The sequence below is a fragment of the Anastrepha obliqua genome, chromosome 2 (genome assembly GCF_027943255.1).
Source record: "Anastrepha obliqua isolate idAnaObli1 chromosome 2, idAnaObli1_1.0, whole genome shotgun sequence".
Classification (NCBI taxonomy): Eukaryota; Metazoa; Arthropoda; class Insecta; order Diptera; family Tephritidae; genus Anastrepha; species Anastrepha obliqua.
Window position 1 is genome coordinate 109,295,972 of NC_072893.1, and position 27,676 is coordinate 109,323,647.

Sequence of the window (27,676 nt, forward strand, 5' to 3'; positions counted from 1 at the left end):
CAGGTCGCCTGACCTTACTGCACCTGACTTTTTCTTGTGGGGTTTATGTAAACAAGAAGTTTATAAAACAAAGCCAACAAATTTGGATGAACTAAAACAATCCATTCGGGCAACAATTGCGGCTATTCCTGTCGCAACTCTCAAAGCAGCAATGAACAACTTTTTACTAAGATGCCGCACTTGTGTCAACGAGCATGGGGGGCATTTAAATTCAATTATTTTTAAAACTAGTTAAGCTACATTTAATAAAATTTAATCACCTTCAACTTGAAAAAAAATAAATGAATTCCATACACTAAAAAAAAAGTTATTTGAGTTTCTTAATGTAGCAAAATTCATCAGCCACCCTGTATTATATATGATGAGTAAATTAGCGCTGGCAGCACTGTCAATGTGACAATTCATGCAACTGATAGATTTGTTGAAAAATTGCAAATAGATTTGTTGCATTTATGAACGCGCTGTGCAGTAAAATGGAATTGTTACTAAGTTTGGTCATGTTTCTATCTATTTTTAAATTTTTATTAACTTTTTTTACTTCATCTACGACCTTAGCCCAGAGCACGCTCTTTTTCCTCCTTCCCGATGTGAACTCGTTCTCCATGCTCAGTCGGACTCTGAGCAGTAATTTTATCTCCGATGTACTAAAGTAATCACTAAAACCAAGAACAGTATAATAAAATAAAGTTTAAATATCGTATTTTTCATCAATTTTTGTATTATATTAAAAGCTAAAATAAATAATTAAATACCCACTTTTCATCAGACATTGTACTAGCGTATTTATTGGCAGTGTGAAAATTTTTGCTGCAAATAATGCGCGACTTTTGATACAAAAATGACGTTTAAGAACGCGTTGCATTTGCAGTACTGCCATATTTGCACTGCTCACTCTGAAATGGTATGTTGCGCATTGTAATGCATTGTTGAACATACCCATTGCTTTTGAAGTCAGTAATAAAATCGCTCCCCTTTCCACTTATTGTACGTACTTACCGAATTCTTCTTTTCATTCACCCACATTTAAATTTCCATTTATTAAGTTCACAAAAAGAATTTGTTAATATTTATTAACATTTAAGTAATTTAGTATATTTGTATGTATGTATAAGAAAAAATAAATATTTTATCTGGAATGAGAGTAGGTAGGTACATATTTTTTAATAAATCGGAATTGTTTTATTTGTATTTACTCATTTTTGAACTATGAATAACTTCTTTCCTTCCAAGTCACACATAAAGTAACAATTAAGTAACTCCTTCATTTACGCTCCAAAGTGGCCATGTCATCTAATATTTTTGTCGTCATAAAACGTGAGCTTGGGCGTGATGAAGGAGACGTGCTTGGGCTACTTGTATGACCTCCATCGGGTGAAAGAGGTACATGAGTTGGTGAACGCGCTGGAACTAACAAGAATTCGTTGAATAAAAAGTCAGCATCCATAGATTGAGTTTTGCTATGAAAGTTATGCGGAAGCCGTTTTGGCGGCTCTATGAAACGTTCTTTGACAATCAAAGCGCCAGGACGAGGTAAACCGCTGCCATTGCTGTCTGTCGTTATCGCTGGCGTTGTTGTCACACTGGAGCCAGGCTGCTTAACAATTGCAATCGGTGTTACTTTATGTTGCGGCGATCCCGATATGGACGCAGAAGGGGACCCACACAGTGAACTTTTCAGATTGATACACGACTGTGTATGGCTGACATCGTCTAATTCGGAGGCGTTATGTGGCATTCGCTTCAATGTATTACTTGCAAATGGGAAATTCGAATTGGATGTGGATTGTGTAAGAGTCTCAAATTTGCGTAGGCGAGCATCCTGTTTCAGGGTGGAAGCAGACGGTATGTTGATGGACGCATGTAGATTGGAGTACTCCTTTTGGTGTTCGTATTCACCACCCTCGAAGAGACTTATTTGTTTTTTAATTTTTGGTGATATGGGATCTGTTGTTTTGCGTGCACCACGACGTTGAGCTGAATCGCCATAGAGCAGAAGCGGTGGCAATGATATTGGTTCACCAAATAAATTTGATTCGGGGGAAGAACTTATTATATTCGTATCTGGTATTTTAAGTGGTTCGGGAAGAGCAGCAATCGTATCCTCGACATCGGGCGGCTCAGCCATTTCAGCGTGAGTGGGGCAACAATAGCACGTTTCAAGTTTGGGATCATCTACAGGTAGAGAAGGTGTTGTGGCGGCTGATAGCGTGGTTTCGTCCTCGTCTTCGAAGCCCTGCATTTTAGAATGAAGTTAATGATGGAAATGACATAATACTGTGTTTGAATAAAATTTCAAGATAAGTGTGTATATGTAGGGTCAGCTGGGGTAAATATAAGCATGGGGTAATTTCGAACAAACGCCGCACAGTGGGAACTTTTCATGTAGACTGCGGCCATAAATCAATTTTTTTCACATCGTTCGATTTGCATGAAATTTTCAAAATTTATTAACAACTAATTAAGAATTGTTGTTTTAAAATTTTAGACCATAATCTTTATTATTTTTCTGTACACAGTATGTCAAAGTTAAGGTATGACAACATACTTGAAATATGGGAGTTCAAAGTGCTATATTTGAATGCTTGTTATTTACATATGAAACATCACACATCATTTCTAAAAATGCAATTCGTAAGAACCATTTTTCTTTATTAAAAATGACAAAAAAAAAATAAATTCCTAAAAAATGGAAAAAAGTTGCATGTAGCATATATACAGCCCAAAAAAATGAACATTTATCATTTTCAAAGGACTAGAAAATATATTGCACCGCTGAGCACCGCATTAAGACTTATATCAAATTAAAGCTTGAAAATTCAGTTAAAAGTTAAAGAAAACAAGACATAGCACAGCTTAGCACAGCGATTTATACACAACAAAAACCACAAACAACCATGCGCGAAATTCACACTGCGCGCTATGCATATCGCACCCTAAATACAAAAGGGTCACAACTCAAAATGTACGTTCTGCTCAAATATGAACCAGACGTTATCAATAAAACGGTCCGCGGATGACATATGGCAAAAATAAATTTTTTGTTGGATGGTAGGACTGTTATAAGCTTACATGGCAAATTTCAGCGTGATATGTCACATAGTTTGTTTTCTGTGCTACTGTAAACAAGTCAGGCTCGAGTGTGGAAAATTTTGAGTTGTGACCCTTTTGTATTTAGGGTGCGATATGTTTGCGCGCATTAAATCCAGGTTTTTAATTGATAATAAACAATGGCTTTCACGGCTTTATACGATAAATAAAAACGTTTTGAATATTGAGCAGCCAAGTACTTCGCTTTCAGCCAAACGTGGAAGACCTTGTGTTTTATTTGAAGAAAATCATGAGAGAACTAAGAGGTCTAAAATAAAACAAATTTGTGAAAATTATTCTGAAGAGCTGATAGTGTCTGCAGCTAAAAGATATAATAAAGAAGAAAATTTTAAATCGTTTACACTTGAAAAAGCACTTAGCCTCATAATCGATGCTGCATTATCAAAGCACCAGTATGAAATTTTAAGAAGCTCAGCCAAAGAAATCGGTTGTGATATTTTTCCAAATTATAAACAAATTTTGGCAGTTAAAAAGCAATGTTATCCTGCTAATATTACGGTTGAGGAAAATTGTAGTAGTGTTGGATTACAACAATTACTTGATCACACAGTTTCAAGAATTTTTAAATCTAAATCGCAATGTGAGGTTGAAGAGTTTCCACATCAGTTGCGTTTATTAAGCAAATGGGGCTGTGATGGGTCATCTGGGCACAGCGAATACCATCAACGATTCTCTGATGAAAATTTATCAGATAAAAATATGTTTTTAACGTCTCTTGTGTCATTGACATTAATTGATTGTCAAAATGATTTATATACGTGTTGGAGTAATTCAGATCCATCTTCAACTAGACTTTGCAGGCCTATCAAATTTGAATTTGTAAAAAAAACCACAAATTTTATATTGTAAATAGCGAAGTAAATAGAATGAATGATGAAATTCAAAATTTGAAAAATTCTGAAATTGAGGTGTTTAATAGGTGTTTAATTTACAATATCACATAGTTTAGCGATGACGATGATAGGTGGGAAAGTTGCTACAACTGTTAGTAAAAGTTCCTCTATGGCAGTTTGTTTTATATGTGGCCTAAAGCCCACTGAAATGAACGATTTAAATGCTGTGATTTTAAGAGAAAATTCAGCTGAATCTATGAAATTTGGAATTTCTCCGCTTCATGCGAGAATTAAATTTATGGAGTGTATTTTGCACATCGCATATAATAAAAATTTTGCAGCATGGAGGACAAATGAACATACAAAAGAACAGAAGGAAGAAACTAAAACAGAAATTCAAAGAAATTTTAGATCAGTACTGGGATTAAAAGTTGATATTGTTAACCCTATACACATAACCTTCTAAGCTGCTCTTTTAAACATAACCATTCGTCATTTCGACGAGCTATTATTCGCGATATATAAAATCGGTAGAAAATATATATTTCTGAAAGTTTTAACACACAGTTTTATTAACCAAGTATATCTTAAGTAAAACACACAATAAATTTAATTTTTTGTTAGTATATTTTTTTATAATCTGTGTTTTTATAAAACGCTCTCTTTTGAGATCACAACGATATTTCTATCTTCTGTTCGACGATTCGACGAAGGTTATGCGTATAGGGTTAAGCAGGGTATGGGTACAACCAATGATGGAAATGTTTCTCGAAGGAATAATTTGAAATTCACACCAAATATTGAAAACTTTTTAAAACGTAAATGTACCAAATTTTAAAGTTTGACGTAAAATTTTATGCCAGTTAGAGCATTTTTTAAGTTAGTATTGTATGGGAGGTGGTCGTAAGAGGGGGCAGATTTTTACAAAATTATTACCCAATATTAGGAATTACACAAAATACAAGTATACAAAATTTTGTTATTTTTTTTTTTAATTTTATGGAAGTTATGGCTACTTTATTGTTAAGGTTGTGTGGGAGGTAGGCGTAAAAGTGGGCGGATTTTTTTGATTTTTTAACTAGAAGTTTAAAATGTCTTAAAAGTGATTTCTGCAAATTGTCAAAGTTCTCGAATGACTCCTTGTATTTTTGGCCGCTGTGGCACCACTGTGCGCCGTTAACCTTCCTATGAGCAGTGTAGAAACCAAGAGGTATTAAAATGTGATTATCCATCACTCGACTGATAAGTAATAGCTGTTATCTTCATTACATAAGTTAATGCTCAATAAAAAACCAATAAATTCATCGCTGCGAATTTTTTGTATTATCCTAATAAAAAACATGATTTTCTGACACCTTTAACCTGAAATCGGGTGAATCTCGGGATAAATATGAACTACGTTCGGGTTAATTATGAACACATCATTTCACGTTACGTCAGATGTTTTACTCGTTCTTGGTAACCGTGAAGTGTACTTACTCTTGGTTTTCAAGTATCTCTTACCAAGACCAGAGTCAATGTTCACAAATACCTCATACACACTGAGGTAAATAAGAACAGACCATTTAATGTCGTTTATTTGCAACTTAAAAACAGAAGAAACTTACAGAATGAAGTAGGGTAAAGAAGTCCCCATTTACACAGGGAAACATTTTGCTCGTGGGAGAAGGACGAACGGAGAAGAGACAGGGGATTTTGCCTCCCGTACTGGCGACACACTTTGTGCTTCCTATTCGTATTTTCAATCTTGAAGCTGGCTGCAAAACAATTTTTAACAGTTGCTTCATTCGTTTTCTTCTTTTGTGGGAGAGAGTTCTGAGTTCTGTGTTGGTTTCCAATCAAACCGAAAAAATCAACAATGACAAACATCAGCACGCTGCTTGAGAAATGCAGGATGATTTTGGCTAGCAAAGCAGGTATGATTTAAAAAACATGTCCCATGTTTATATTGAGTTCTAATTTATTTTCCATTTCTAGATACTCAAGTTAATTCTAAGTTAAATATTTATACTTCTGCTCAAATATGAACGAGACTGATTTAATAAAACACAAACGGTTAATTATTGTTCAATTTTTATTTTATCTCCTTCAAAGTAATCACCATTGGAGGCGATACACATATGCCAACGTTTTTTCCAATCATCATAGCATTTCTGGAAGGCCGATTTCGGTATGGATTTCAGTTCTTTCTTCGAATTCTCTTTTATGACTTCAATTGTCTCAAAATGTTTTCCACGGAGCGGCAACTTGAGCTTGGGAAACAGGAAAAAGTCACATGGAGCCATATCAGGCGAATACGGTGCTTGCGGAACGATATTAACATTATTTTTGTTCAAATAATCGCGAACAAGACGTGATGTATGAGCTGGTGCATTATCGTGATGCAAGAACCATGACTTGTTGTCCCACAATTCCTTCCTTTTAAGACGAATGTTCTCGCGCAAACGCTGCAAAACGTCTAAATAATATTCAGCGTTAACCGATCGGCCTTGCGGAAGGAACTCCGAGTGCACCACACCTTCGTAATCGAAAAAAAACAGTCAGCATAACCTTAATTTTTGAGCGACTTTGGCGTGGTTTTTTGGGTTGATGTACGGCCCTCTTTGAACGATTTGTATCACTGGAAAACACGTGCAGGCGATAGAGCAGAGTCCCCATAGGTTGTCTGCAACATTTTTAAGGCGTCTGAAGCCGAAATTTTGTTGGAATAACAAAATTTCAAATAAATTCTTTGTTCAACTTGAATTTCCATCGTTAAATTCGAAAAACACACTCGAGCTGGACTTGTTTACAGTAGCACAGAAAACAAACTATGTGACATATCACGCTGAAATTTGCCATGTAAGATTATAACAGTCCTACCAAAAAAACAAAAAAATTTATTTTTGCCATATGTCATCCGCGGACCGTTTTATTGATAAAGTCTCGTTCATATTTGAGCAGAAGTATGAAGTATTATTACTTTACAAACGCGACAAAACGTAGCACCTAAATATTTTTCTTTTTATTTAAATTTTATTTGTTCAGATAAAACTATAGTTCATTGTCTAACAAACGCCATATAAATCTTTTTTTCAAACTAAATAAAAAAATTTGGAAAATTCCACAAGTTTTACACCGTCAGCTAAAAAGATAAAAAAAAAAACGCGATTTTTGCAATTTATTATAGAGCGATTCCACGTCAGGTGACCCACATTTTCGATATTGTCGTCAATTCTTGTAAGAATTGGTTTATTTGTGGACTTGAGTATAATAGGAGGTAAACCTAAACAATTTTAAGACAATTAATAATTTTGGGATAATTTAATAATTTTGAAATAATTTAATAACTTTCAGATTTTTTCAATGTTGGAAATTTTGGTATAGAGTTATTTAAAGTGAAATCTCTTCAATTTTTTAATGTTTGGGATAAAATACTCGTATAATTAAAAAATATTTGAGAAAAAATTACAATATATTATACATTTTCGTCAAACATTTTTGAGAAACCAATTTTTTTGGTAATGTTTGAAAAAATTCCTCTGGTATATTTTACTTATGAAAGTTTTTGTTTACTCACATCAACTGAAAGCGTCATCGATCCTTTATTCGCGATCATGCTTATATCCATCCCAAAGCTAACTGGAGTTAGGCAAGCGCTCACATCGCCACGACTACTGCCACCTCCGAATGTGAACACGCCATCAGCATCTACATCCAAGGTATCTGTGTTCAAAGGTGTGTACACCGACACCGCATTTAAATCTTCGTCCTCGAGTTGTGGAAAGAATTTTGCAAGCTCCTCGGCTACGGGCAGGATGTTAACTCTACTTTTGGTTTTTATATTTACGAACAATTGAGTGTTTTATATATTTTTTATAAAATATGCAATTAAGTTTTTTTACAATTCAGCCAGTGAGAATGTTTTTTTTTATTAAAAATATTAAAAAAAAAAGATTGTGAAGAAAAAAATTATAGAGTATGATATAATAGTAAATTAAAAGTCTCAACATTTAAACTTAAATATATTTACATATGTACATATGTATGTATGTAATTAATTGCGTACTGACCCATCAGCGCTGGTTACACTAATCGACATTTCGCCACTGGGCGTTTCATGTGAATAACTCTCCGAAATGGCTGGGGACGAGGGTTCGGTGCTGCTAGCGACGCTCGATTGCTGGCTCCAGACTTGTAATGATTATTTAGGGTTTACAACACATTTATTTTACAGATCAACTTAAGTTTGCTATTAACTGTTTTTGTTTTTTATATTTGCAACTGAAAATGCATTCGAGTAATTTTGGTGAGAATAGACAAAAAGCATTCCATAAAAATAATAAAAAACGTGCTTAACAACGAATTAAATTTTGTGTACGGGGTCAGCATATAAATTATAGGAGCATCCGTTGGATCCAGTCACAATTCATCGTACAAATTCATTAGCAAGTGCGTTATTATTAAAAAACGTTGAAAGATCTTACACAACACAACACATTTCTTGGTTCACTCTTTTATTGGGTTAACGGGAATAAGTTTTTTTTGTTGTTCCGCGTTTATAAAAAAATAAATAAAACCACTGCTGAAATATTGATGCAACTATTGGAAGCACGAATTTTTGCAAATAACCCTAACCCCTTACAAAAAATTACAAATAATGTCAATATCATTTTTAAATTGAAACAAAAAAAAAACGATTTTGTTTCAACAGAATTCTTGGATACATTCGTAATTCAAAATATAAAACGGGGTGAACCTCTTAAAAATTAGAAATTACATTGAGCTAAGCGCATAAAAATTACTACTCTGGGGATTTCAGGGTCACTTACTACACAACCGATGGAATGTTTTTTTTTTGCAAAATTCGACATGGCCGATCCAAGATCAAAAAAGTGAATTAAGATCATCAAATTGAGCATTTAAGGTTTTTGTATTGGTTGTTTGAATCTGATGTGATTTTCAAAAAATGTAGCAGAGATCCTAAAAACACCATTCGGGGCATTTCTTGGATGGCTGTACGAAGGTTTTTTTTTTTAATAAAAATTACGGATCCAAGATGTCGCAAAACCTTAAAAAAATTAGTGCTTGTTTACGAGTGAGTACCGATCCAAGATGTCGGACTAAAATTAAAAAATAAAAGTGAATTTGTAATTGATAACCGAAAAAAATATTGAACTAAAATCAATTAACGCTTTCAGTCAAAATGAAAAATCGTTTTCCTTTCATAATTTATAAGTATGACGTCATTAATTTCAAACGAAGCTTCAATACCGATTATAGCGGTACTTGTTCCCTACTTAGTAAATAACTTTCCAAAAAAAATCTTGGTAATCATTCAGTTTGCTAAGCAGAAAAACTGCAGAGACAATGTTGCCTTGGCATAGAGTGCTAATTCCGTGGCCGCCAGTGCATACTTATATAGGTTGGCAAAAAAGTCTTGCGGTATTTTTATTGAATTTTCAATTGTTCATAAAATTGGTTATAATAATGCGATTTAAGTCAAATATGCGCCGTTTTGTTCGATGACGAGTTCCCAACGAGATGTCAACTTCATAATGCCCCTCTTATAGAAGCTCGCTTCTCTATTGTCAAAAAACTCGGAGAGCTAATTTTCACAGGACTCTCTTGTGGACCACTTCCGACTGCCAAGCTCGTTCGCCATGGACAGAAATAGGTGGTAATCACTTGGTGCGAGATCCGGACTATACGGTGGATGCAAAAAACCTCCCATCCGAGCTCCCGGAGCTTCTGGCGCGTCACCAAAGATGTGTGTGTCCTGGCGTTGTCCTGATGGAAGACAATTCGGCCTCTGTTGATCAAAGATGGCCTCTTCTGCATGAGTGCTGCATTCAAGCGGTCCAGTTCTTGGCAGTACAGGTCCGAATTGAGCGTTTGGCCATAGGGGAGCAGCTCATAGTGGATGATTCCCTGCCAATCCCACCAAACACACAGAAGAACCTTCCTGGCCGTCAATCCAGGCTTGGCCACCGTCTGGGCAGCTTCACCGCTTTTCGACCACGACGGTTTGCGCTTCACGTTGTCGTAAGTGACCCACTTTTCATCGCCAGTCACCATCCGCTTCAAAAACGGGTCGATTTTGTTGCGATTCAGAAGCGATTCGCATGCATCCATACAGGCAAAAATGTTTTTTTGCGTCAAGTCGTGTGGCACCCATACATCGAGCTTCTTTTTGAATCCAAGCTTCTTCAAATGGTTTATAACGGTTTGATGACTCATGCCCAGCTCTTGGCCGATGCTACGGCTGCTACTATGCCGGTCTCTTTCGATCAATTCACCGATTTTATCGCAATTTTCGACGACAGGCCTTCCGGACCGTGGCGCATCTTCGATCACCTCTGCACCAGAACGAAAACGTTGAAACCATCGTTGTGGGGTGGAAATGGAAACTGTATCGGGTCCATAAACTGCACAAATTTTATTGGCAGCATGAGATGCATTTTTGCCTTTATCGTAGTAGTACTGTAAAATATGCCGTATTTTCTCTTTATTTTGCTCCATGTTTGCGACGCTATAACTCACGAACGATTAAAAGCAAACAACAATTAATCAAACACGTGTTAGCACGTGAAAAGAGCTTTCCAAAAAGCTCTAGCGTGAACCGATGCGACGAATATAACTAGAACTACGCGCTTGCAAAGACAAGCTTGCGGAAATACCGCAAGACTTTTTTGCCAACCTTTATAAGTACATATCTGCATAAGTATGTATGTGAGGGATTACAGTTTTTTATATGCAACATCTGCGTATACACAAAAAATCATTGTATTTGACCTATGGACAATCCATGTAGAACCCTTCTTTACCTTATCAGTTTTTGTCAAAAAATTTTCCGAATCACGCTTAGAGGAAGATTTAATTGTTGTTTGTGTATACAATTACATTCAGGCGAAAAATAAAAGGTATATTATAAAAAAGTAATTTGCATGTGCTTTAATAGAAATTCTCGTGTTCGCATTATTTCGCACAGACTCAAAATATACACTCAATATATATCTATGTACATGAATATATAAATATGTATATTGAAAAATTACTTAATGCTATAAAAAAGATAGATAGCGATAGTTTCAGTTGAATGCTTGCAAAAATAAGAATTTTTTATAAAATTTGATTTTCTATTTTTTTGTATGTGGTGTTTTGCGAAAAGCAAAAGTGTGTAAAGAATTATCAGCCACACCGAAAAAATGAACGCACTACTGCATACGCAATTGAAAGGTTGAACAAAGTTTAATTTACTATAAGTCGTCGGACTTACTTCCAACATTTGGTTGAGTAGTCAGTGGCGCGTTCGCCTCAGTTGCACCGCAACTGGCGTTCGAAGATGCTGCTGCACCCGTTAAAACTGCCAGCTGATCTGCTTCCATCGCCTCGTGTGGTGCATTTCTGGTTGTTGCTGTTGCTGCTGCTGGATGCAAACATATTACATTTCTCAACATTGGCTCCTGTATCGGTTCTAGTTGTCCGGGTGTAAGGTCCTGGCAATGACACACGCTGTCACCGGATACATAGCTTGTAATAGCATCCAACGAGTACATCGACTGCAATGCGCCTTGTAAGTTCTGTTGTGGAGTTGAAGGGTGCTTTGGTGGCGATGATGCCGGCGTCTTGAAGAGTGGCGAAGTGGTCATTTTATGTAGAAATTGATCAAGTTGCTTCAGCGAAAGTGCATTGTGTAGCGTCTCCAATGGTCGAATTGGTGGCACACCGCCAAAACCTTCAAGTACTATGTCGAAGGTTCGTGGTGAATTGATTGGAGAAATGGATTAAAATGAAAATTGTGTTAAAAGTTTAAATAGTTAAATTCAAAACAGTTAAAAATATTAAGTTTATACGATAGTAATCTAGTATGAGAAATAATGTACATTAGATAAGTGACGCATACGAGGTGTGTTCAAAAAATAAGGTGAATTTTCGAATTTCGCAAGCTACGTACAATCGACTTTCGATTATTATTATTTTTTTTTATGTTGGTACACTCGTCCCGAAGATATATACACGGTTTTAGCAATATTGCATGTTTAGTTTGTTTGTGAGATGCATAAATAAGACAAGTGCTTTGCGTGTTCGGCAATTTTCTGCTATCGAAAAAAATGGATCCAAGAAGAAAAATGGAATTAAGTGCTCAAAAACACTGGAAATGAAATGTCAAAAAAAGAGGTTGTCTGTAAAGTCGGTTTACTGACGATAGTTTAACGTGACAACGTCATAAGAAAATATTGATGGAATGGTTGCAATTTTCAAAACAAAATTTTAATTTTATTTGTTTGATAGATATTTTGTATGGATATTGAGGAGGAGGTAAATGGAATTGCAATGGAATAGGTCAAGTTACATTTACACAAACGTGCAAAATGACGAAACATTTATCAAATTCATGAAAGATATGTTCAATTTCGATTGTGCATCAGACGTTAATAAGTCAACAACACTAAGAGGCAACATCATCGATTTGCCTTTTTCAAGACACATTACACTCGAAACACTCCCTTTCATTTCCTACTTTTCCTATCATCGTCCTATTCTCAACAGAGAAATGGTTCATTACCATGCACACAGGAAGAAGGAATATGCAAATACAAGTATGTGAATTTATATACCTACATATGCGCATATACATACATATATGTATATATGCTCACTCAAGTAGGACAGAGCCAGATGTCGAACGTTGCCGAACGCGGGGGCCGATTGTGCTCTTTGTCGTTCGTTCCGCGCTCTCGCTTGCAGTTCAAGCACACTAGCTTACATTTGCTTGCGTACGGAATAGATTCGTATATTTGATATGTCCATATGACTTGTATGCATCTTTACATATAGATTTGTTCTTTTTGAAAATTGCGCGAAATTGTATATGTATATGCATGTTTATATACATATATTAGTATACAACATATCTTATAAGGTATATGGTAGATATTACCATACATTTTTTCCTTCATATATAATAAAAAAATTAATAATAATAACATTAAAACAACAGGTATTATTAACAAACTTGGTTTTATTTTAAATTCTTCAAGTAAATCAAATTAATAATAATCAATAAGAAGGAATATGCAAATACAAATACGTGAATTTATATGTGTCGAACGTTGCCGTTCGTTTGCTTTGTTTGCTTCGTCGTTCGTTCCGCGCTTTCGCTTGCAGTTCATTCAAGGTAACGGCAATGAGCAAGGTAACGACACCCCTCTGCGGCCATCACGGCCACGGCTAGCAAATGAGTAACCACTACCCACAAGCGAGCTTGGCAGGCTGAGAGAGGCTGCAGATGGACAAAACTGATGTAACCTGTCATGTCCGATCGACTGTCGCAAACCCTTCTGTCATTAAGCAGAGGGGAGTGCAGACGGCTGGTTGGACTAATGACGGGCCACTTTCTGTGGGCAAAGCACATGGAAAGGTTGGGCATCTCAGACAGTGTACTCTGCCCAGCTTGTGAAGAGGAGGATGAGACGGCGGACCACTTCCTGTGTGTCTGCCCCGCCTTCGCCCGAATCAGGTTCGAGGTCTTTGGCACTGATGTGTTAAGAAGGGACCATCTTGGCTCCTTGGCACCACAAGATCTACTCAGATTTCTTCGGAGATCGGGTAGATTTAAAGAAAATTAAAAGGGAATCCAAGTGTAGTACAATGGACTCAATTAATGTTAAATTAAATTAAAAAAAAAAAAAAAAAAAAAAAAGGTTACGACAAATGAGCAAGGTAACGACACATTTTTTCGTGCGTGCAGCCGGCTAAATCGAATTATAAGACGTTATCACGTCAAAAACTGTTTACAAGTAGTACAAACTTTTCATAGAAGATTGAGAAGATGTGAATGACGATGCTCGCTCTAGACGCCCTAGCACATCAACAACCTATGAAAATGTCGAGAAAGTGAAGAAAATTGTTTTGGAGAATCGGCGTATCACAATAAGAAATTTTGGGCTTAAAGCGTTCCAACATCGCTCAGAAATTGTTGAATGACGTCAACGATGATCTGAGGCTTATAACTACTGACGAATTATGGGTATATGGTTATGACATCGAAACCAAAGCTCAATCGTCCCAATGGAAGAGCACAGGAGAGCCAAGGCCAAAAAAGGTACACCAAGTTCGATCAAATGTAGTTTTGCTGCTCTGTTTTCTTCGATTACCATGGCGTAGTGCATCAGTAGGTCTTACCACAAGTTCTTACGGTAAATAAGGAGTATTACCTTGAAGTTATGCGCCATTTGCGTGAAGCAATACGAAAAAACGCCCGGAATTGTGGAAAAAACTGCATGGATTTTGCATCATGAAATGCACCTACTCACTCATCTTTGCTTGTGAGAGATTATTTAGCCAAAAATAATACCGTTATCATACCATATTCACCAGATTTGGCCCCCTGCGACCTTTTCCTGTTCTCAAGATTGAGGAGACCCATGAAAGGACGGCGTTTCGCGACGATTGGGGAGATAAAAACCGAATCGCTGAGAGCTCAAGGACATACCAAAAAGTGCATATCGGAACTGCTTCGAGGATTGCAAAAAACGCTGGCACAAGCGTATTATATCTGAAGGGGATTACTTTGAAGGAGATAAAATAGAAATTGATGAATAAATAAATATTTTTCGAGAAAAATTAAAATTCATCTTATTTTTTGAACACACTTCGTATAGATGTGTGCATTTTTGTAAGGTGCTTGTGCAGAACTTTTTCTCTAATTTGTGCTGCGAGCCTCAATTTGTCCAATAAATCGAAGGCAGATAGAGCTGCATCATCAAATTGATCTGATAGCAAATTATTATCAGAAGCAGAATACTATGTTGCCTATGAAACCAGGAAAAGATGACTATTCCATAGCAAAAAGTTTTAGACCAATTTAGACCAGTTTGACATCGTTCATGTTGAAAAGTCTGGAACGAGTGGTGGAGAAGCATATTCGAGAGGGGGTATTGCCGAGAAGTCCACTCAGTAGAAATCAACACGCTTACCAGAGTGGAAAATCATTTGAATCAGCCTTACATGATCTTGTTAGCAAGATTGAAGCCGGGCTGGAAGCTGACGAATACACAATGGGTGTGTTCGTGGACATTGAGGGGGCTTTTGATAATGCCACTTTCGGCTCGATATGTTCTTCTGCCGAACGACACGGAGTTAATAAAGCCATTATAAAATGGATATACTCCATGCTCTCTGAGAGGCTGTTAACCGCTGGTGGGAGCAGTGACGAACAAATCACAATCAGGTCCAAGCAAGGATGTCCCCAAGGGGGTGTTCTTTCTCCGCTGCTGTGGTGCTTCGTCGTAGACTCTCTATTAGTGGAGATGCAGGAACTCGGTTTTCACGCCCAAGCATATGCGGACGACGTCTGTGCGCTAACATCGGATAAATCCTTAAGGAGGCTTTGCACGAAAGTGGAGAGGATTCTTGACAAGGTCTTTCCGTTAATCCGAACAAAACAACCATAGTCTTGTTTACGAGAAAACGGAAATTGGATGGACTCAGTCTTCCAACACTGAAAGGTGTGACACTTGGTCTTTCCAACGAAGTTAAATATCTAGGAGTAATCTTGGATAAGAAGCTGGTTTGGGAGACACACGTTTCATTGAAGGTGAATCGTGCATTGAAGATTTTTCAGCAATGCCGTAGAGCCTTTGGCAAAACCTAGGGTCTGAAACCTGCTGTGGTCCTATGGATATACACAGCACTTATCAGAACAATCATCACTTACGCTTCTGTGGTCTGGTGGCGACGGAGCATGGTTAAGTCCACAATCCGGGAACTATACAGGCTGCAAAGAAGTGTATGTTTATGCATCACGGGTGCCATGAGTACAACCTCTGGTGATGCCCTAAATGCTATGCTTGATTTGCTCCCCCTGGATCTTAAGATCCAATAGGAAGCAATAAAAGCAATGAGTAGACTCCATAAATATGGTTTCTGACACGAAGATGGAACTTCGGGGCACAGAGAAATCTTTAAGTTGCTGTCGGAGCAGTATCCACTGTGTTTGGCACCTAAAGATGACCTGATACCCACAGTTTCATTCGGGAGGAAATTTGATGTCCGATTTCCATTGCGTGAGCAATGGAGCAATCCAGAATGCATGCAGGGAGGTTTGACGGATATTTTCTTTACCGATGGGTCCAAGAATGAAATAGGGTCTGGAGCCGGATGGTACTTAAACGATAGTACTAAGTATCATTACGCTATGGGAGGAATGGAAACTGTTTTCCATACGCAAATTTTTGTCATTCTGAAAATAGCAGAATGAATAATCGAGAGGAGATGGAGCGGGAAACAGATTGAAGTCTTCAGTGACAATCAGGCTGCACTGAAGGCCCTGGAGAACACGAAGCAAACCTCAAAGATTGTTCAAGAATGTAAGAAGAAGCTTAATTCTGGCGCAAGACAAAACAGGCTTGTACTTATATGGGTTCCGGGACACTCCGGTGTTCAAGAAAACGAAATTGCCGACGAATTGGCCAACTGTGGATCAACGGTGCTCCCACAGGGGCCAGAGCCAATAATCGGAATCAGTTCCGCAGGAATCAAGAATTAGATCAGCGATTATGTAGGCAATCTACATAAAGAGCGATGGTCCGGTCTGGAATGCTGCAGAACTGCAAAATGTTTTGTTACAAGTCCGAACAGAAAACTGTCAAAATTTCTACTAAAACTTAGAAGGAAAGACATTCGGTTGATGGTCGGCATCATTACAGGACACAACCCATGGGGTCAGCATATGACCACCATTGGAATCATCGAGGACCCGGTATGCCTGTCATGCTTGGAGGAGGCGGATAGCACTGAGCACTTTCTCTGTGAGTGTCCTGCCTTTGCTAGAGCGCGACTACGAGTATTGTGTTCCGATGTCATGAGAATGGGTAATATTCGTTCTCTAAAACTGGAGGATATTTACAGATTTGCCAAAGAATCTGGAAAATTCTCACAGGACTAACTATTTCTATCTCTGTCTCTATTCTTTCCTATCTCTTTCTATGATACTTTTCCCCCTCCCTCCTTGACTATCTACCCCCTTTCCAGAGCTCAGAGCTTTAAATACAATGGGCTCTTTGGCCTGAGTGTTTTAGGAGCCACCAAATCTCCTGGTGCTCCTTGGCTCGACCTTTTCAGATTCAAATTCAAGAAAAAAAATGTTGCCGCAGCACCTTTTTGATATTCTTCCCTGTGAAGGGAGACCTTTGCCTCATGCATTCATCTCTCAGCTTTTATACCCGCTCACTTGTGCCCAAAGATATTATACATTTGCTCACGTTACGATGGTATGTAATGGCATAAAGGAATCGATATAGATATAGACATTACCCCCCCGTTGGTTAATTATAAGCGCACAATGATTTAGCTTATATTTTTATTGTGTTTTAGAGAAAATATTCATATATGCACTGTTTGCACAAGCGAGTTAAGAGAAACAAGTTCGCATTACAAGCAGCAAAAACAACATCATTTGTATTAGGCAAAAAGAGAATAGATAAATACAACTGTTGTATGTAACTTTGAATGGACCGCTTTGGATGGACCCAGAATAAGTTCAGATAAAGTAAAATGTTCTGAATATTTTTCAGTAGCTGTCTTTAGTGAGCCATAATCTCACAATGTACATAAAGTTTGTCTAATAGGGGCGTGACTGACAAGATTAAAAAAAAAACTTTTAATGCTGCTAAATATGCGTATCCTTTTCACAATTTGTTATTTTGTGAGAAATCTAGAAATCGTACGTTATTTTTACAAAATGAATTCCATGTATGAAAAACGGCTTGAGGCAGTGTTCCTATGTGCGCGCCCTAAAGGTCTAAAAATTTCACGTGCATCTGCAGCAAAATATTTAAAGAAGTTGAAGACGTTTATAAATAAATGGGTGCAACGGTATACCGATGTTAAAAAGTTGACGGCTTTCCCGGACGAGGCCCAAAACAATACCTCACAAAGCAAGATCAGAAGATCATTGATTTGTTTGTGACAAAGCCGAACTTATCGTTGCGTGAAGCTGAAGCAGTTTTAAGGAAAAGTGGTATTGATGTATCCAAAGACACGATTCGAGGACGTTTAGAACGAAATTGGACAAACGTAATATTCACGTATGAATCCTCTTGGGAGAATAGTTGCATACGTCGATCCTGGTGTACTGCTGATAATCGACAACTTCAACGAACTGTTAAGCATCCAGTTAAGTTTCATGTTTGGGGCTGCTTCTCCGAAAAAGGATTTGACCGTTTCTATGTGTTGTTTACCTCCAATTTGAATGCAGTTTAGATGAATCAAATTTGCCAAAAAGCATTATTACTTTCAGCTGCGAAGATGTTTGGAAGAACCAACCTTGGATTCTACAAGAAGACAACGATCCCAAGCGTCGAAGCCGAAGGTGTGTAGAGTGGGAACAGCAAATTGGGACTGAAATATTAGCAGTCGCCTTAACAAGACTAATTCGGCTGATTTGGAGCTAATTACTTCCACAACTTGCGCAGAAATCCTGGAGCTCAAAAATCATTCGAAATCATTCTTAAGGCAAGACTGGCCTAAACGATCGTAAAGAAAGGTTTTGCTGTACGTTTGGCGGGATTGAATGGAAATGATTCACAATCAGCTGATGCCAACGCATCAAAACAGATTGAAGTAGGCATCGAGCAGAAGTAGCCATAATTGGCGAACAGGAAGGGTGTCATGTTATATTAAGATAACGCCAGGACGCGCACAGTTTTACCGAGCTTGGTGGCATGTTCTAGTTCTATCGCATCCGCCGTACAGTCTACACCTGACATCAATCGATTATCACATTTGCAACCATTTGCATAACTTTCTTATGGCGATTTCGTTTCCTCCAAAAAAATATTGCATTTTCATTGCCCGCTACATTTTTCGTGTTTAATTCTAAATTAAGTGTAGTCAGGCAAGAAAATTCTTGTGTCCGATTCTAAAAGTGTTACACTCAACGGAGGCAAATTTTCTCCCTTGTCAGAGAGTTAGTTGCCCTGAAAATCAGCTGACTACTGTAACGGCTTTTCGCCATTTCATTTTATGCTAACATCTGGATGAACACGGCGAAAGAAAAAAAGTAAATCAGCTGGTCTACCAATATCACCTTTAAAAGACTCGCCTTGGGCAAAAACCATACTCTTTACAGGATCGAGTGCAACATTGTACAATTTTTACGTCGTGGAAGGGCATCAGTTTTTCGTATAAATGAAAACAAGATAGAGGCTTGTGAAAATGAGCTTGTAAAACTTTTTACCAATAGAAGCGAGTAGTTCTTCAATAGCGAAACTATGAAATCGTTTTCAAAATGGACAAAAGTTTTCGAACAAAACGGAGCATATTTGAACTAAGCCAATGATTATTTGTTTTTGAAAAATATCCCCTTGCTGAAGAATTCTCTAAATTTGCGTCGCGATGCCAAGGCCAACGTAATCTCTGTAGTAAAGCTCTGAGCATTCCTTTACGCTTTGCTACGTCATAATTGCATTCATCTGGTTTGCTTGCAGTTGTTGAAATCAAGTTGAAATACAGGTCTCAAATAAAAGTAAGAGAAAAATTTGAGAGGTTATTTTTAAAAACTTCAACCCTAAAGAGTTATGTTTGAATAACAAATAAAGTCATCCCAACATCAGGAATACACATAGGTATATTGGTATTTCCTTAGAAACCAAACACATTATACAAGTAATAATGCTGTAAAGGTAGTCGCAGTACAAAACAGATTGGCAATCACTGTTCTAACTTATTAACGGTTAAGTGTGTTTAAGTGAGTTAAGTTTAATTTCCTTCCCGCCTGTAAATATACAGAAAGTTGGCCTGCTGTTTATCATTTGATTTACCGAGCCGATTGCTGCATCTGTCAAAAGGCTAATGAAATGGTAAATTGAAAGTATACACTGCGTGCGGGCAACATTCATGAGTCATGCAATGCTGTCGAATTGTTGCATCAGAAGTTCTTCCCAATAAGAGCAAATCTTTCTAAGCGTTCCAGAGTCACAAGGCTCAACTTATGAGCTATCAATAAATAGACCCGTAAGCGAGCTTAAGCGGCCGCTGTAGCCGAATGGGTTGGTGCGTGACTACCATTCGGAATTCACAGAGAGAACGGAGGTTCAAATCTCGGTGAAACACCGAAATTAAAGAAAAAATGTTTCTAGTCGGCTTAAAAACTGTAGGTCCCTCCATTTGTGAACAAAATCAAGACGCACACCACAAATAGGAGGAGGAGCTCGGCCAAACACTCAAAAAGGGTGCATGCGCCAATTATATACATACATATATAGGGTGGGCCATGTAAAATTTGCTCTTTGAATCGGCGTCAAAAAAAAAAAATTAATCAATATTTTTTCAAACTTTTTTTTTTATTTTGAAGATTGAACATTGTCATTTATGTATGAAAAATAATATCGTTCAAATGACTGCCACGACTGGCTTTACAGTAGGCCATTCGATCAACCCAATTTTTAAGCACATTTTCGATTGTTTGGGCTCTAATTTCATGAATGGCAACTTCGATTTCGTGTTTTAAAGCATCAATCGTCTCTGGATGGTTCGCATAGCATGTGCCCTTAACGGCTCTCCACAAAAAATAGTCCAACGGGCTTAAATCACAGCTCCGAGGCGGCCAATTGATATCGGAATTCAAAAACGGTAGCCAAAAGTTCGAGTGTAACTTTGGCAGTGTGACAAGTTGCACCGTCCTGTTGAAACCAAATGTCGTCCATGTCATCCTCTTCACTTTTTGGAAACAAAAACTCGTTGAGCATGTCACGGTAACATTCGCCATTTACTGTAACCGCGGAAGAAGAAGAAGACTCACCACTTTGGAAATAGGTTTTCAATATTTCCCAATTTTGTTCAAGCGTATAGCGTCCCATTTCGTAAATGTCAAACCTTTAAGTAAATTATGAACACATTTGACATGTCATTTGTTTTACCATTCTCAAAACAATAGGTGGTTCAAAAGCAAACGCTATATGGCAAGAAAAATATGGCAACAAACAAGATTTCCTGAATATAAAAGCCGTTTTAACAAATTATCAAAAGAAATAAAATTATTATTGAAAGAGCAACACGATAAAGAAATGAGGCAGTTTCTATGGGGTTTGGAACCAACACACCTCACCAATTATTCCCTGTGGAAAGTCAGCAAAAAAGTAAGTACCACAAAAGAGCACCGTCCTCCACTTCGTAAAAAAGATGGTTCATGGGCGAAAACCGCAATCGAGAAATCTGAGGTTTTTTCTAAATATCTAAAAGATATTTTTACACCCAACGATACTGAAGCTGATCTTTGTTTTGACAGCACTATTGCTGCCTTTTTAAACGAACCCTACCAAATGGAGCTACCGATGAAAAAGTTCACCAAAAGTGAAATAGTTAGCACTATTAAAAAGCTAAAAGATCACAAGGCACCACGATATGATCGCATCACGGCCGAAATTCTCAAAAAACTACCTCCTGAACCCTATAATTTCATTACCCATTTGTTTAATGCGTGCTTAACCAGTAACATTTTCCCAGCTCAATGGAAAGCAGCAGAAATTAAAATGGTGCTCAAGACAGGAAAACCAGGCGATGAAGTGAAATCCTATCGCCCTATCAGTCTTCTACCAAGACTGTCAAAAGTTTTTGAAAAGATCTTCCTTAAACGTTTAATGGTTTTTATCGAACGCAAACAAATAATTCCGAAACATCAGTTTGGTTTCAGGAATGAGCATTCGACAATTGAGCAAGTCCATAGACTTGTCGAAAAAATACAAACAGCGCTCGACCGAAAACAAATCTGTTCAGCAGTTTTCCTGGACATATCACAAGCCTTCGACCGAGTGTGGCACCAAGGCCTACTTTTTAAAATAAAAGAGAAATTACCATTAAATGCCTATTTGCTCCTTAAATCATATCTAAACCAACGAATGTTCTACGTAAATTACGAAAATGAAATTTCCAATTTCCAACAAATTAAAGCTGGGGTCCCACAAGGCAGTATATTAGGTCCAATCCTGTACTTAATTTTTACATACGATCTGCCAACCACAAAAGGTGTACTAACTGGCACTTTTGCCGATGACACCGCTATTATGGCGACAGCAGTGGATCCCGTAGAAGCCTCTTATATGCTCCAAATAAGCATAAATAAAATCTCCAAATGGCTCCGGAGCTGGCGGTTGAAAGTAAACGAACATAAATCCCAACACGCAACCTTTACCACAAAAAGAACCACCTGCCCACAAATCAACTTAAACCGTATTCCAATTCCGCAATGTGATAGTGCTAAATATCTCGGCATTCATTTGGATAAACGGAAAGCTCTAGGTTTAATATTTCGTAATATGTACTGGCTGCTAAACCGCAAATCCACCCTCTCAATGGACAACAAACTTATCCTCTACAAATCTGTGATAAAACCAGTCTGGACTTACGGAATCCAACTGTGAGGAACTGCGTCAAATTCAAACTTGGAAGTCCTGCAGCGTTTTCAGTCCAAGACTCTACGCACCCTAGTCAACGCTCCGTGGTACGTGACAAATGCCCAAATTCATCGAGACCTAGACATCCCTTCAATAAAAGAGGAAATACAAAATGTAACCAGTAAATACCGAAATCGACTTCAATCGCACCCAAATGAACTGGCCTCTACCCTCATGTCACCATCATGTGTTTTTTTAAGGTTGAAAAGAAAAACACCAATTCAGCTCGTCCAAGAGCCATCTATAAAATATTGAATTTATTTAATAGAAAGGATATTTCACTAGAAATATTCCTTTAATACTAAAATCAAAGCCACTCTTAAATGTAACCAAATACTTGTAAAATGTCTTCTAAGAATTGTAAGTATAGACAGAATACAAAATAAAGTTTTAAATAAAAAAAAAAAAAAAAAATATGGCCCACCCGTATATACATAAACGAGCTTAACCAGAAGCACTTGCAGATCTCTGTTAGAATTTGCATAATAAAGAGGTGTCGGATTTTAAATTGCAATTAAACAACGAAAATTCAAATTGATTGGGCAATCTTTATTATTTTTGTGTAGAACCATTCATGTCAAGGCACTTCATTGAAACCAGGCGAAAAAGTTTGCGGGTATCACTTTAAGGCAACGGATTTCGGAATTGGCCAAGATTGGAAGATCTGGCATCTAGTGATGCTCTTCCGATGCCTATCCAAATTTTGCATTTCTACGCAAACAGAGCAAATCCCTTTTTATTTAAACGAATTTTGATTTAGATCATACATTGATTGTCATGTGTTTCACCTCCAAAAATAATTGGCCCTTTTTAAGTAACGACTTGTGAAACTGGATAAATGCAAATCCTAAGTCAGTCAAATACTTTCTGAGAAACAGATTAAAAAGTTGGAAGACCCAACCAAAACAAATCATTGGGCTTGGGACGATGTGGCGCAGGGAATATCAAAAATTCGTACATGGCTTAACATAAGTCTTCTGAGAATAGGAAAAATATGGTATATTTTTTGTGGGAAACGTATAGTCTTTGAGATATAGGTTGTCAAAGCTTTTGCGAAACGTATCGAAAGTTGCAGAAAAATCCAAAAATTATATGACATAACAAATAACATAAGATAATGGTTCATTCGACCTTTTTTTCAATTTTTTACTATCTTTTTAGGAAGTGGATAAACGTATGCCCCCTTTTCCTTACTTCTAAATTGCATTAATGGATTGAGTATCTTCAGCAATCAAAATTTTACACAACCTTTTATTATTCAATCACGAGTCAAATCGAGATCAAACTCGTAATTGGAAAATGTAATATTTTCCGACGAAAAGAGGAGCGATTTTCGACCGCGAACGGTGTTGGGCGTTTAATTATTCTCGAGGAAACTGCTAACAGGGAAGAATATTAGCTCAGGGAAAAAGAAATACATTATTTTTTCGGTAGATGGTAGTGATCGATATCTCGTAAAGTATGGATCAAAAAATTTTAAGTTTATGCTCGTTATCAAAGAGACATTTTACACTGAAAAAATGCTTCTGCTGCTTTTAGTTTATTCCATTCGGTTTTTACATTACATTATAGGCTTTAACAATGGAAGTCAACAAACAAAATCCGGTACATTTTACAATTTTTCTTTGATAAAGGCGAAAATGTAAGCCAGGCCGCTGAAATTGTTAATGGTGTTTACGGTGTCGATACTGTAACAACGTGAGGTTTTAGTTTCGTCGATTCCATTCAGGTATTTTTGATGTTAAAGAAAATGTCGATAAAATAGCGGAATAAATGAAGTTGACCGACAATTTAGTAGTCATAGCATCGCCCAGGAGCTAAAGATTGAGCATAAAATAGATTTAAACCATTTGCGCAAAAATTTTACGCAAAAATAATGGGTTTACTGTTTCCCAGACTAATATTATATATAGAAATTTTAAAAGGTGACATTTTGTCAACAATTGTGCAACCATAGGAACACAGCCGATATGTGTACTTTCAGAATCACTCGTTAATATGATTTTGTTTATAGCTTCTGCTCAAATATGAACGAGACGGTATCAAAAAAATGGTCCGCGGATGACATATGGCAAAAATAAATTTTTTGTTTTTTGGTAGGACTGTTATAAGCTTACATGGCAAATTCCAGCGTGATATGTCACATAGTTTGTTTTCTGTGCTACTGTAAACAAGTCAAGCTCGAGTGTGTTCTTCGAATTTAACGATGGAAATTCAAAGAATTTGCTTGAAATTTTGTTATTCCAACAAAATGTCGGCTTCAGACGCCTTAAAAATGTTGCAGACAACCTATGGGGACTCTGCTCTATCGCGTGCACGTGTTTTCCAGTGGTACAAATCGTTCAAAGAGGGCCGTACATCAACCCAAAAAACCACGCCAAAGTCGCTCAAAAATGAAGGTTATGCTGACTGTTTTTTTCGATTACGCAGGTGTGGTGCACTCGGAGTTCCTACCGCAAGGCCGATCGGTTAACGCTGAATATTATTTAGACGTTTTAAAACGTTTGCGCGAGAACGTTCGTCTTAAAAGGAAGGAATTGTGGGACAACAAGTCATGGTTCTTGCATCACGATAATGCACCAGCTCACACATCACGTCTTGTTCACGATTATTTGTACGAAATAATGTTAATATCGGTCCGCAAGCACCGTATTCGCCTGATATGGCTCCATGTGACTTTTTCCTGTTTCCCAAGCTCAAGTTGCCGCTGCGTGGAAAACATTTTGAGACAATTGAAGTCATAAAAGAGAATTCGAAGAACACACTCGAGCTTGACTTGTTTACAGTAGCACAGAAAACAAACTATGTGACATATCACGCTGAAATTTACCATGTAAGCTTATAACAGTCCTACCAAAAAACAAAAAATTTATTTTTGCCATATGTCATCCGCGGACCGTTTTATTGATAGCGTCTCGTTCATATTTGAGTAGAAGGTATATACATAAGTTTTTCATCAAATAATACTATTTCAGATTTTAGTGAATAATTTAATTGTTTTTACTTAAATGAAGCTACAAGAATAAAATAAAGTACTTGACTATCCAAAAATATCTTTCTACTTGCATTCGCATAAAATTAAAATTAATATATTATAGATACTTATGAACTGCTCACCTGATGATGAAACTGCACACGGTATCATATCCCTTAGATTGGGTGCAGATGAGCTGCCGCTTATAACTGCCGTACTAAAAAGACTACTAGAGCTGGTGGCCATCTTTTTGCTAAAACCACCGAATCCCAACATTTTCATATATGACATCTGGCCGGCAATACTGTGTCTTTGACGTCGAGACGATACTGACGATGAGGACGACACTGGTGTCGCATTACCATCTGCGGCGGAAGTAGTAGTAGAGGTGCAGGTGGCGATCACGGACGAGGTCATGGGTGTGGATGTGGACGTACACATGGACGTGGACATATTTGCATTGACATTGGGCGATGATGGTATGTTCGTATTTGTTGTTGTGGTAGTGGTATTTGGTAAGTTGTAAGTAGTAGGTTCGGTAGGAGTGAGTTTGGAATTTAATTGGTTAGTATCAGGCATAGTAGACAAATCAGTTGAGGATGAGCTCAAAGTGACAATAACGTCGGGTATGTGCGCAGCGTGTTCGTGTTGTTGTCGGTTAAATTGTTTGTGTTGATTGTGGTGTTGTTGATGTCGGCGTACACGTTGATTAGAATGCGGTTTAAGTGAGTTATGATGATAATTGGTTCGCATTACAATTTTGTGAGTATGTTCGTGGGCGTGTGATGGCATGTGTTTGTGTTGGATTAACGTGTCAAAGTCGCAGACAGACGAGGAGTGGCCGGAAGAAGAGAGAGCATTGTTAGTAGCATGTGCAATAGCAAATTCATCGATGGTAGTAAATTTATTTACAAAGGGTTGTTGAGCTTGCTGCGTAAATTTGAAAGGACTTTCAACATTTGCCATGACTGGTGCTGACTGCACGGTCGGAAACCCAGCAGTTGGTGCACCTATTTTTACCGATGGTACACATTCATCGTCAGCAGCACCACACAGTTCACTGGCGTATTTCTGTTGCGATTTCGCTTGCTGCTGCAGCTGTCGCTCATCGGACTCCTTACACAATTTCAAAGTGGAAGCGGTCGGCGAATTAGTTGGCGAAACAACGCACAATAGATCGTTGTTTTTCTGCCCATTTTTTAAGCGTAATTTGAATTCACTACTTAGTATGACGCCTGGTGCCGAAGAAGATAATTGAAAGTCATCAATAGAGCCAACACGCGAAGCTGACAACGGCGAGCTGCCCAAGACAAAGTGCATTACTTCACTATCATTGATTGGACTGATTTCGGCCATACTTTTTGAATGTGAGTGGGGAAAGTTTTCATCGAAAGCACCGCAACCACTAAGGCAATTGCAGGATAGCGGACGCTCATTGGTGGCTAATGGTGATATTTTCGGCAAATCCGAATCAGGATCATCAATACTTGCTATAGCGCCCATAGTCAATAATGGGGTATGCCGTTTATGTCTCAATGCCTTTGGTGAATTCGATTTGTATTCGGAGTTGGAAATCTCCGGCGTGATAGGATTGAGAGAAAAATCAATGTCGGAGAGTGGCAACTCGTTGGTGGAAGAGTCAATTTTAAAGAAAGTCAAACTCTCGGTAACGCGTATGTGAGATGAGCCGCCAGTATTTGTAGCGAAATTAGGAGTAGAGCGAGTGTTGGGTATTTCTTTGAATTCATGCGTATTAGTAGTAGGTGTGGTCGTGCACAGGGGCGTGGACGTAGGCGAAGCTTCAGCTACGCGATTGATTTAATTGATTTATGAATGTAAGTAATAGTTAGACGAGTTTTTCAAAATACGTTGTATATTTTTTTTTTTTAAGTAGAAGTGTTAAAGAAGCGATAAGAAAGAGCGCATGAAATTTTGATTTGTTTGTTACAAGAGACCAAAGTAGACATGGGGAGCGAAGACGCCATGTGGAGTAAAATGACAGATTTAATGGGTAAATGCATTAAAAATTTTGTCATTCATGTGTATATTTTTGTAAAATAATTGAAAATCGTTTTAAAAATAGATATAGATACGTATAGCGTGGACAAGTCACATTGAATACGATATTAAGGCAATGCAGCAAGCAGATGTCGAACAGAAGATATTTGCAGATATTATAGTTACATACATACATATGTAAGTGTGTGTTTACATTTTAACTGTTAAGCATTAGAAAATCGTATCGATTACAATAAGCATGCAAACGAAGATATACGAGTATTAGTGAATCGCACAAAAGTTATTTGTAAGTAGAATTAGGAAAC

General features: G+C 37.6%; 1 protein-coding gene across 13 annotated transcripts in view; it reads right to left on the reverse strand.

Moving 5' to 3' along the window:
- Positions 1-1,087: 1,087 nt before the first annotated feature.
- LOC129238841 (inositol hexakisphosphate and diphosphoinositol-pentakisphosphate kinase) overlaps positions 1,088-27,676 on the reverse strand; it is a 104,515-nt gene continuing 77,926 nt past the window's right edge. For 8 of the 13 annotated variants that reach the window (XM_054874047.1, XM_054874048.1, XM_054874051.1 and 5 more), the window contains 5 exons: positions 25,496-27,157; positions 11,200-11,667; positions 7,994-8,114; positions 7,501-7,747; positions 1,088-2,233 (listed from right to left, as the gene is read on the reverse strand). In XM_054874047.1, the coding sequence (XP_054730022.1) occupies positions 1,262-2,233; positions 7,501-7,747; positions 7,994-8,114; positions 11,200-11,667; positions 25,496-27,157 (3,470 nt within the window). In that variant the 3' untranslated portion in view covers positions 1,088-1,261. The remainder of the gene's footprint in view (positions 2,234-7,500; positions 7,748-7,993; positions 8,115-11,199; positions 11,668-25,495; positions 27,158-27,676) is intronic. The other 5 variants (XM_054874050.1, XM_054874049.1, XM_054874052.1 and 2 more) reach the window with 3 other exon arrangements.